The sequence below is a fragment of the Rhinopithecus roxellana genome, chromosome 10 (genome assembly GCF_007565055.1).
Source record: "Rhinopithecus roxellana isolate Shanxi Qingling chromosome 10, ASM756505v1, whole genome shotgun sequence".
NCBI lineage: Eukaryota > Metazoa > Chordata > Mammalia > Primates > Cercopithecidae > Rhinopithecus > Rhinopithecus roxellana.
Genome location: NC_044558.1, coordinates 141798288 through 141810751, shown reverse-complemented (window position 1 = coordinate 141810751; position 12464 = coordinate 141798288). Strand labels below are relative to the sequence as shown.

Here is a 12464-nt window from a genome sequence, read left to right as displayed (position 1 = left end):
CCTTGGTAGTCTTGTATTTTTCCAAGGGCCAGGATAATCGAGTCAGCATTTTAAATATATTAAGTATTCTTGTTACTTTGATACTGAATCTGGCATATTAAAACATTACTGTCAAATCCAACTTCTGTCCACAGAGAACCTAGAGTCAGCCTGTTTATATTATTATAGAGTTTTTGTTCCACAGAAGTGAACTGTAGTGATTGTTGAAGTATTTAGATATGATTAAAAGGAAATCTGTTGTGGGGAGGTGGGTAAAATATGCTTAAAATATCAAAATAATTAAAGGAAATTTATTAACATTAAAAAGATAAATGTCTTGTTTTAAATAGCTGAAAATCCTGATGTACCATGCTTTTACAATTTATAAATACTTTTGATAACAAAAGCTATCAATATCTTATTTGAAAAAGTCATAATTTGCTTCATAATTTAAAAAATAAGAGCTCTTTACTATTAATAGGCTTTCTCATTTTCCTCTAAAATACACATGGTAAAATAACCCGCAGCGCTTGTGTTTAAAAAAGATCTTATACTAGCTTCTTTCTTAAGGAATACTAAGTATTTGGAATATTTGTCAAACAAAATTTATTACATCCACATTTGGTTTTTTATTTTTTAGAAACTCTTTTCCAAATAGTAAAAATGAGGCTTATCAGAAGAGAAACTGAGATGGAATGTGGTAACTTCCTGATGATGTTTATGGTACAGGCTGCACTCAGTGTTGCCACTAAAAAGCAGATATCAATCATGTAGTATGTGGTTGAAACAGATATCAATCATGTAGTATGTGGTTGAAGTCTCCCATTATTCTGGGCCTTGGTAGCAAGTGCTTTTTAAGAATTTTCTTTTACACCAGCATGGGACTCTTAATTTTTCCTCCTTAATCCCAGACTTAACTTTCTGTTAAAACCAGCCTCTATTTCATGATTCTTTATTCCCCCTGTTTGTTTTTTTCTTTCTTTTTTCTTCCTTTTTCATTCATCTGCATTATTTTCATGGTTGAAAGTAATAAATATTTATTACAAACTTTAAGTGATACAGACATGTAAAATGAAAGCTTCTTTTTATCCTAATACAAAAAAGCATCGTCCCCTGCCCCCCAAACCTGCAAATGATTCAATGTATATGCTGGCAGATCTTTTTTTCCCTTTAAGCATACACATATGCATACGGGAATTGCAATAAATATATTTTCTTTTACCTTGTATTTTGCAGGTATCCTTTTATGCCACAAAATATGCATATACCACATTCATTTTAAAGGTTATATAATTTCCATTGTTCAAAAGAACTGCAATTTATTTAACCAAACACTTTCTGATGGGCATTTGGCTGGTTCCATTTTTTCTACTACATATATCCTGCAGTGAGTTTCCTTGGATGCAAATCTTTTTGTAATATATATTTATATATAGTTTACATTTTGAGAGGACACATTACTTAGAGTCAAATTTTAGGATCATAGGATGCAGACCGGAGTATCCACTGTCTGGTTCTAAATCTTTGAAATCAACTTCGTGTGAAAGTTGATTATACGAATTGAGTCATTCTTGTCATACCCAACTAAATCGGAGTCAAGAGGCCAGAGGAAAAAAGCACTTACAGCACGTGTTCCAAGAATTGAATTTTCCACAAGGCCAATTGCTGAATCCGTTCACTGTAACCCTAAAGAACAGTCATGACCTGCCGTGACTCTGTGACTGGTTTTACCTACACCATCACTCACCAATCGCCACTTTTGCCAGCTCCCAAAAGCTGCTGTAGTGCCAATGAGTTTTTTTTTCAAAACAATATATAGCATTTCTCTTTCTAATAAAACTCCCAACCTTCTCTTTGTTTTTTGGACATACTGCATGAAAACCACCCTGGTCTGTGTGTATAAGCCCTGAATTGCAATTCTGTGCATCCCAAATAAAATATTTAATTTAGAGATTCATCTCTATATTTTATTTTAATTTCAACATTGGAGATCCTATAAGCTTTGTTACTTCCCTGAACTCCTTGTCAGTCACTTAGCTCTGATTTTTAGATCCATGTCCTGCTCTTCATTCATTACGTGATACTCAAAACTCATCTGTTCCAGGAACATTTATCTCAGAGTGACAGGAAACCATAAAGTAACATAAATCAATGTTAAGTAAATAGATATATTTTAACTTCCTTAACTTCCTAATTGAAGTTGAAGCAATTTTTACAGAAACAGTGTAATGTTTGAAATGTGAAAGCATATTGCAAAGTGGAATTAAGTAAGTATCATTTTACCTTTTGTATGTATTTGGTTAGTTTCAGAAATTCAAAGAATATCTCCATTTTATATGATTGCTGAAAAGTTCAAACAACTAGGGCTAGAAAAGGTTACCTGCAGAAGATCATCAAGAAGAATAACAAACCCATCCTCTTAGTTCATGTAGTGTCTTCTCTATCACTTTAATTCCTTTTGATTTTCCATTTTTTAGAATACTCACATAATAACCTTTAACCTGAAAGAACAGGCTTATTATTATTATCATCATTATTATTATTGTGATTTCTTCAGGATATCTATGTACGTAAATGTGGAAATAGTGTAATAGTTCACGAGTTATGTATATATATTATACCCGTGATGATTTTTAAAATACTTAGCAATGTGTTATTCCTAGTAAAAGTAACATATTCATGGTAAGAAAATTGGAAAATAAAAAAGATTAAAGTAGCAATACAAATTACCAGTAGTCCCAACCTCTACCACCCAGAGAACTACTGCAAATATTCTGACATATTGGCAGTATCAACCCTAAGTAAATATATACCGAGATTAATCTCTAAGAAAAGGGTTTATTTGGGAATAATATATAATAATTAGAATTGCAATTGGACATGTACACACGCATACCAGAATGGTTTCTGGTGCGTTCAGAGAGCAAAAGGAAAGGCTGGAGTTTTACTGGGAAAAGAGAAAAATTACATAGGTTGTTTTGAAAGAAAGTTTATTGATGCTGGTTGTGTTTTACAGAAGCTAGCGATCTCTGTTTGGTAAGGGGTGGCAATTACTAGGTTAAACTTGTCTCAAGATCATAGCAGGTCCTTGAGGTTTTGGATTGGGCTTGTGAGACAGTTCTTGGAGTAGGTGTTTGTGACTCCCAAGTGATTTTCCCCATGGCTCTGCTGCCCCTTCAGCCCTGATTCTGTTTTAGTTGGGTGTGACAAAAATGGCCTCATTTTATCTGATCAATTTTTATTGCAGTAACATAGTTCGTTGAAGGAACTGCATGATGAAAGATGCACTAGTGTAAATTAGCCAACAGATAGATGTAAATGGTTTTCAGAATTGTTTTGGATTTACTTAATACCTATTGATTTTGTAAAATTCTAAAAAAGTTAAAAAAGAAACTTTGAACATGTTTTATCTAAACTGGAGAAATGGCTTTTATAAACTTAAAAAAATTTCAGTGCTTAAACAATTGTAGTGACAGTAAGAGAAAAAGAGAAAGACATAGAGAGTGACAACTTATTTCTGTTACCACAGACCCAAATTCTTGTAAGTACTATAATAGTTAACCAATATTAATTTTTATTATTGTTACTATGTTATGTCTGAGATATATTTTCAAGATTACCTTATCGGCTATGAGTCCTAAAATTCCCTTGCCTTTTTGATCCGGTATGTACTTATTCTCAAGAGACATGGTTTCTCTCGTCATGTTATGTATATATCACAGAGAAAGTAATAAACTTTGACATTTATTTATTTTTATTATAATTATCACACTGATGATAATACAGGTTCCTAATAAATCTACTTTGTTGTCATGGTTGAAAACTTTATTATTGGTAGAGCAGCTGTACCGAAATGCATTTGAGCAGGAAGTGTGGCTAGCCTTATTACTTCATAGTATGTGCCAGATACAGGATAATTTAGAAATTACACTTCTCATTCGTGTTTCCATTCGGACTGGAACACTAAAAAGGGATTCCTGAGTCTAGATATGACTTATCTAGAGAATTATTTTCTTGATAAATAAAATGGTGATAATCATGAAATGTATAATGTTACCATAAAATATTTTAGATGGATCTCAACACTTTGAGGAAAAATAAGTTGTTTTATTTCTTCTGGTATAGTTGTCCCAACACAATGTCAACTGTGATTTTTTTCCATTGGTTAAGGGCTCCCTTAACAATGTCAAAGTCTAATTTCATGCCTTTTCAGTCACTTTTGTTTCTTAAAACCATGTTACTCTTTTAATTGTTAGGTACTTTTTATTTTAAAACTTTAATCTCAAACTTAATTTAAGACTTATCACTTCCTCTCCCTTCAACTGGAGCTGTTGCCCAGCTCCTTGCAGGACAGAAGGGAGGTGGGAATGCAAAAAGGTAGGCGGTGTTGGGAGACTGAGATGTGGCTCTCCTATTGTCCAAAAAATACAGACCTTATATGGCAATCAGCCTCAGGGGACACATTTTAAGCACCCTGCTTGTCTTGTCCTTATGGAGGAGGGGCCAAAGAGGACATTATTCTATGTTTTTCATCTCTCAGAAAACACTTTCTAGAACTTTCCAGTGAGTTTCTCTTCCATTGACGGCCCCAGGGTGGACTTGCAGCAGGGCCCCATAGCTTACTGATGAACCAGATGCAGCACTCCCCTTCTTGGAGGCATCCCAGATTTTGGAGCCATACTTTACTTGGCTTTCGAGAGTAGAAAGAACCTCCTTACTACCCCCCAAGAGAGAGGGAAAAGTAATCACTTATGAACAGTGTGTTCATCACCTGGCGATGGACTGGTCCCCTGAACTTTAGGGAGAAAGTATGTGACCCTGCGATTGACTCAGTAGCTCTGAGCTAAGCATGATCACATATTTTGTTTTTCTCTTTGGGCCTTAGTTGCAATTCCAGAAATACAAGAAAAATTTCCATCAATATCTGTTACTCTCGAATCAAAAACATAATCCTTGAGGTGCACCCAAATCAGCTACTGCCAATTCATTACTATAGTAGTAAGATTTCAATGGCAGGATGAAGTTGTTTACAAAATTTGTTACTAAATTTAGGCACAGTGGATGCATCCTCTTAGGAGAAACCACCAAGCTTCCTCCATGATGATATATTCTCTCTTCCTTAAAGAAAATATGGAACTCATAAACAGATACACAGGTACACGTATACATTGTAACCAGTTAGGATGTAGTGTTTATGTTATGACCTGTGAGAGTGAGGCCTAGAGAAGTCTTGATATATTTAGAAAAGTTAGAAGAAAAATTGTGTTAAAAGAGAGATGGTAATTTTAGGCTAGGCATGGTGGCTCACGCCTGTAATCCCAGCCCTTTTGGGAGGCTGAGGGGGGTGGATTACTTGAGTAGTTCGAGACCAGCCTGGCCAACATGGTGAAACCCTGTCTCTACTAAAAATAGAAAAATTAGCCAGTTGTGGTGGCGGGTACCTATGTCACCCACCTATGTGACTCTGGAGGCTGAGGCAGGAGAAACACTTGAACCAGGAAGGAGGAAGTTGCAGTGAGCTGAGATTGCACCAGTGCACTCCAGCCTGGGCAACAGAGTGAGACTCTGTCTCCAAAAAAAAGAAAAGAAAAATGGTAATTTCTAATGCTTTATTCTCTAACATATTGTATTCAGGTGTATGATATAAATTACCTGTGAGATAATGGTATTTAAAAAGCTTTGTAAAATACAGTGAAAGAGGCTTGTATTTGAAGATACTTATGCTTTTTGTGATGAAAACATTTTCCTTTTACTTCTTAACTGAACATTTGGTGTCATTTCTCCCCGGTCCACACTCGGTTTTTTAGAAGATAGTTTGCAGAGTTGATTTTTGAGAAGGAGCTAGCACAGCTATATTTCATCTCTGATATTGTTTTAGTTGCTAATTTCAATCTTACCTTAAAATTTTCTTATATAAGAAACATTTCTTGGATAAAAATATATATTTTTTGTACTAGCAACTGTAGTTCTACAGTGAATGTTGGCAATTTGCTGATTTAAAATTCTAGGCTATAGCTGTTGAAAGTGCTCAGAATGGGCACTTTCTGAGTGCCCATTGACGTGAAGGAGAGTAATTTGTAATTCTTCTGAGGCAGGCTTTTGCATCATGCGTTGTTTTTTGTTTTGTTTTGTTTTGTTTTGTTGTTTTTTTTTTTGGTGTTGTAAAGTTTAATTATAAAATTATGAAAATAAATTCATTTATGTAGGTAAACAGGTCATAATGAGTGTGTGCTGTTGGAAGAGAGAGGGAATTAACTTCCTCCTTATTTAAAAAATAATAACAAGAAGTCATATTCTCTGCATTTAATCCTTCATCTTTCTGCTTCTCCCTATGAAAAGTAGTCTCTCCTCCAGAAGTCACAGGACTTCTGGAGGAGAGACTACTTGGATAAACACAGAGAAAGCTCTAAATATTTTAACTTTTATCATGGACATTTTCAAGCATATTCAAAAGTGGCATGTATATATTGCCAGTCTTGGTTCATTTACTTCCTCCAGGTTATTTATTATATACTTACTTCTGAATCACTTTAAGGCAAATCATTTCACCTTTCAATACTTCAAAATAAAGCCCTCACACATAAGGGTGCTTATTTATGACCCTCCTGTTTGTTTACTTGTTTATAGAAGACCACCTTACCCCAAATAAGTACTTAATGGCAGCTAACATTCAGGCCATTTGGAAATTTCTCTGATTGTCTTAAAAATGTCTTACAATTAGTTTGTTTAAGTGCGGCTCCAAACAAGAGTCACACAATGTATTTTTCTCCTTTGTCTCCTGTATTCTATAATAATCTCCTTCCCCTTTTTAATACCAGTTATCTGTTGATGAGATTCAGAATATTTTTTAAAAGAGAAGGTGAGACAAGACATTCCATCTCTATTGAGTGGCTCTGTGTGTTATCTCTCACATCCCATCACTTGGAGTAATGAGCTGATTGTTTAGGTATTGTTTGCCTGATCTGTCCATCAGAAAAGACCTTGTCCTTTCACCTCGAAGCCTTAGTATCCTTGGATAATTATTACCTAGAACCATTGCAATTCTAAAGCTAGTTTATGGTGAACATTCTTTGCCAGGCAGTGAATGGACCCTCTGCCTAGCATCCATATACTCAGTGAACATTTATTGATTGAGATGCTTTCTTTATTTGTGAAAACATTCTTGTTATGTGAGAGAGGAGACTTTAATTAACCTTTAAAAAGGCAGTTAATTTTTGGTAGGAAGCTATTCACAAGGAATTTGAAATGAATATGATTTGGGAGAAGGACTGTAGTCAGTACAAATATTTTCTATACAAGAATTTGGCAAATTGAAGGTATTTTGACTATCAGTGTCCTCTCTACTTCCACAAACTCTTTAATGCCAGGGGATAAAGTGATAATGAATGATCTTATTGCCGAATCTCTTCAAGAACTGACTAATTTCTGGTACCAACTGGTCAAAACTAGAACACATGGTAGTCTTATTTAAATATGTTTCTGTTTCCATAAAATGTATGTTTTCTTTAAGTTCTGTGATTAGGGAAAAATAATGTCTCATTACTCCAGCCAATTTAACAATAGCATTTAAGATAGTAAGTAAAAATTAAAATGTGTGCTAAGGACAGCCTGTTACCAGGATCTGTTTGTTAAATAAGTAATTTGATTTTTAAAAATATTTTGAGATAAACACAGATTCATTCACATGACGTTGTAAAAAATAATACAGAAATTATACAGAGAGACCTGTGTATCCTTTACCTAGGTTCTCCCAGTAGCAACATCTTGCAATATCACAAATAGGATATTGACATTTATCCTGGCAACATACAGAACACTTCTATTCACCGCAAGGATCCCTCATGTTGCCCTTTAAAATGATGTCTAGAGAAGAGGGCTTTTCAGTTTTTAAGGAATTTTGAAGTAAGTTGAAAAGTACTAGGCTACTACTGACGCACAGAAAAGAGAAATTTTAAACATAAGTGCAGAAAAGAGAAAGTTTAAACTTATCAAAAAGCAGAATTGATTATTGAGAAAATATTAAGACTTGTTAGGTGTTTAGAAATGAAAGAACCCAAGGATCGTGAATTCTACCGTTGGCATGTAAGCCACAGATTGTGTGAAACTTTAAAATTGGCTAAGTTTTTCTTTCTGTTGGTATTATTTTGGATTTCATTTTAATATTTTTTATGTGTTCTGGAAAATACTGTTTTTTTTTTCCTAGCTGTATTTTGTGGAAATAACTTGAGTTTTGTATTTCAATTTTTTAGGTATGATGTTGATTCAAAGAGCCCCAACTTATCCAAACATGTAAGTTCATATTTTTATGTTTTTATAACATTATAATATAATGATTAGTACTTATGCTGACTTATTAATATTAAAGTTATACAGCTATTAAGTTATTCATGTAACATGATCGTCATAGAAAATAAGTAACATTTTAAAAGAACCCCAGAAAAACATTTTGGAGGAGCTAATTTAAAAAAGTGACCTTTAGCAAGTAAAATGGACTAATCTTCTTTTTAATTTTTAATTTTAATTTTTTAAATAAATGATGATTGCAGTTCCCAGTGATGTTTGAAGTTGGATCAAGTTAAGCAAGATGAAATAATGAGCCTGTGTCTTTTTGGAAGGTTTAACTTCTGAGAGAATGGGAAGTAGTTGAGTGTAGGTAGAGTGGTTTGTTACTCTGTTTTGTTTTGTTTTTTTTTTTTTTGTAGTTTATTTACCAATATTTCCTGAATACCTGTATATGCCAGGCACGGTACTAGTTTCAGAGGGCATAATATGGGCAAGATAGACATAATCTCTGTCCTCAAGCCACTTACAGTTTTGTTTTCTTTTTGGGGTCCCTCCTTCGATCTATTCCTCTTTTATCAAGAGCTCTAGTTGCTAGGCAACAATTGTTACCTGGGGAGGTTTCCAGGTCCAGGAGTAGTTGGGCATCAGAGCTAGACAGAAAAAGAGGTGCAGATGGGAAGGGAGGAATGAGAGTGAGATACTCCAGCAAAATACTGTGCTAATCCATCAACTTGTTTATTGACCTGTGAAGTTGGAATTAGGCCACCCCCAGTAGGAAGGGCTGAATGAGGGTGAAAACAGCATTCTGAAAGGGGATAACTGAGGTGCCAGGTGAAATCTGGGTACACAGATGTAGAATTAGCAGCTGTGTCAGGGTTAGGAGGCTGGCTGGACTAACAGTGCCCAGAAATGTAGGAGGGTAAGATTTTTTTAACTTTTCCACTGTTGTAGGCTGTCAAACTAAAATAGATAGACATGTGATTTCCCATGAAGTTTGGAGAAGGGGAGTGCAATGATTCAGAAAAGAGATGAGACAGAAAGGGGGATTACAAGCTAGGAAACAGATTTGGAAACTCTGGGAACCTGGATATGTATGGTGGTAAAAATCACATTTACTACTGCCCCCTTCACTGAAGGAGGTATGAGATTTGTGTTATGAAGCATACAGCAGAATCATGTGAAGAAGTATTCAGGAACAGTCTGTCTAAGTGATTTACCTCTTTACAGGTTGAAAAAAAAATGCTGCAACAAGCTTATTGCTCTCCATAAGTAAAGTTCGTTGTGGTTGCCATGCCACCTTCCTGCTCATGATTAAGGTTTATAGCATTGTGACTAGACATTTACAATTTATTTCCATAACTATATTGGAAGTTTTCCAAATGTCCTAAAAAGAATCAGAAAAGAAACTGCATTTTATAGTTGTTGAGTTATAAGGAAAGAAGTGTATTCACTTCTCACTCATAGGTGGTTGATTAAAGGGATTATGAGCATGTCATAAATGTGAAGTGTAACTTGATTTTATGGAAGCTGGCATTGGAAACAGGGTGGTGAGTTGTGAGTGAGATATCTATCCTCTCCATTTCCCTTTCTCTCTCTCAGGCCACATATTCTTTTTACCATGTCTTTTCTCTGAGCTTCTGCTTCTCTCTGAAGACCAGGTTTCTCTTTTTAGGGAAATGACCTCACTACTTCTAACTGGACATAGACTTCCAAGTACCACTCTCCCTGAATATAGTTTCTGTGTTTCTTAGTTCAAACTACTTTTTAAAGGGCATACTAACTGGCAGGTAAGGACATTTCCACTGGGTTGGATATTTTGAGTGAAGTTGGGAACATGTGTTTCCTATTAGTGTAGTTGCCTTGAGTACAGGGCAGAGAGAAGTGTATGGGATAGGAAGGTACCTCAAACATGGTAATTCTTTTCCCTTTAATAGTCACTAGTGACTAAATTTTATTATATAAGAGATATTCCTCCTAGAAACCATAAATGTATATTTCATTTCAAATCTTTCTCTTTTGTAGGAATACTTTTATTTTCATAAGAAAATTGTATCTTCTCATCGTAAGAAATTTTATCTTTACACTGCTTTACCCTCATGATCCCTCTTTTACTATCTCCTCATCAGGTTTTCACTTCTGCTTAAACTACCCCGACATAGGTTAGATCAAGATTGAGTATCTTCTCTTCACTCGTTACCTCTTAATCTCTCTCTCTTTTCCAAACAGAATTGACTACTCCATTCTTGAAACATTCGTTTCTAACTTCCACAGAAACTCCCTTGCTGCTTCTCCAGTCTCCCTGTTTACCCATTATCTGTCACTTTAAGCTTTATTTCCTCCTCTTATCCCTTAATATTATTTTTTCTCATAGCTTTATTTTCAATTTTTATCTCATCTCACTGTATAAACTCTTTTGGGGAGAGCTCAGCTGTGTCCCTACCATACCTGATGACCCTCAAGTGTTTATCCCTCTGGATACCTTAGTAAATGTAAGCTTCAATAGCTTGTTAAGTATTTCCTAGTACATACTTCACAGAAGCCTAAAACTCAAGTAGATCTAAAATTTATGATTTTTTCCTTCCAGATCATGTGCTTCTGCTTCTGTGATTTATCTTGAGAATAATTCATCAACACAGTTTATTCAGTTAGAAAACTTGGATGCAGGGTTAACCACTTTCTGTCTCACATTTGACATTTACTGAGTCACCAAGTCCTGTTCCTTCTAACAAAAAAATGCTTCTCTTTCTGTCTTCTTCTTTCCCTTCTTGCTGTTATTGCCTTAGTTCAGATTCTCATTACTTTTCCACGGAGGTATTGCATTGTCTCCTGTAGGTCCCATGGTTTATATTATTTCACATTTTAAGCTATCCTTTATATTTGTATCTGTGTTATATTTTAAAAATATATTTAGTCGACTATATGGATTAGTTAATAAGTGCCTGAGCTTATAAGTGGGTGAAGCATGTTGAAAGAGAAGAAAAATGTGTTTTTGGAATGTTATAAGAACTATTAGAGATGACTATCTAGAATTTCTGTTAGAAATTAACAGCAAAAGCCGTTCCTTAATTGAAAGCATACAAGTACGATTTTAGGTAAAGGGTATAACTCTTTCAACCCAAAAGGAATTCATGAGGATTTTTGAAGATCAGACAGAATCGGTGAACAAGATAGGTTTATTCCCTGAGGATATGATTCGTTAAGACTGTTGTTGTCTACCTGCCAATTTTGCACAGTGAAATAAATATAAACTGGAACCTTTTAGGGAAGACTGCTAAGTGCCCAGATTGCATGTGGCATAAAGGCACTTATTTATTTTTTTACAAAAGGGATTTTGTAGCAAGAGAGACCACTTGAATTAGTAATAATAATTTTTTTCATTCTCATTTCTGATAATTTTGAAAGACTTTTCTTTCAGGATGACTTTATTTGGTGTTCGGTACTTAAGACTCTTGGGTCAAATTCCTATTTTTTGATCCTGTTAGGGAAAATGGAGATAGAATATAGAGCTACACCTTAGATTTCTAACATTGCAAGTAAATATGATGTAAGACATAAAGGATCATAATTACTTTAATTCATTCTATTTGTGATGGAAACGTGTTTTAGTGAAAATCATTGTGCACCAGGCAAAGACTTATGCAATCTAGGGACATCTTTCTTTAGAAGATTTATTCTGTTTATGATTCTCTGAGGAAATAGCTTTACTAAGATATTTTTCCCTATAATGTTAGGCCCTGTGAACAAAACATGGCATTTTGAATTCCGAGTTTGTTCTCTAAGGTGCTAGTGAACCTACTAATCTTAATACCATTAGCAGAACTACATTGCATACTTTCATTTGCTTAATTAAACTGCATGAGCCAAATCATTAATGAAAGGATTAATGACAGGCCCATAATTGGTGTGTATAGTATTCTGGATTGCATGTTGGACCAGATTACATAGAAACTGTACTCTGTATACTATAACCCACAAGGCAATCCAAAATACATTTATCCACTTGGTTGGTTGCAGAAGGCACCACTAAAATTTTTGTTTCGGATGTATTCATGGCTCACTGGATTATTTTGGCCACTAGACACTAGCCTTCAGTGAAGATGTATATTTTTTAACACACTTTCTAAATATTATAAATATAAACTTTCACATACAGATCAACTTTAAAAATTTTATTTGAATGCTGTTTGGACTATGAAATGGAT

At 34.7% G+C, this 12464-nt stretch overlaps 1 protein-coding gene across 3 annotated transcripts in view; it reads left to right on the top strand.

The window, feature by feature from the left end:
- Nucleotides 1–12464, top strand: part of CPNE8 (copine 8) — a 261364-nt gene that overhangs the window by 61416 nt on the left and 187484 nt on the right. For all 3 annotated transcript variants that reach the window (XR_004059563.1, XM_030938809.1, XM_030938808.1), the window contains exon 5: nucleotides 8229–8268. Coding sequence is in view for 2 of the 3 variants with exons in the window: in XM_030938809.1 (XP_030794669.1) it covers nucleotides 8229–8268 (40 nt within the window). In the remaining variant the exon portion in view is untranslated. The remainder of the gene's footprint in view (nucleotides 1–8228; nucleotides 8269–12464) is intronic.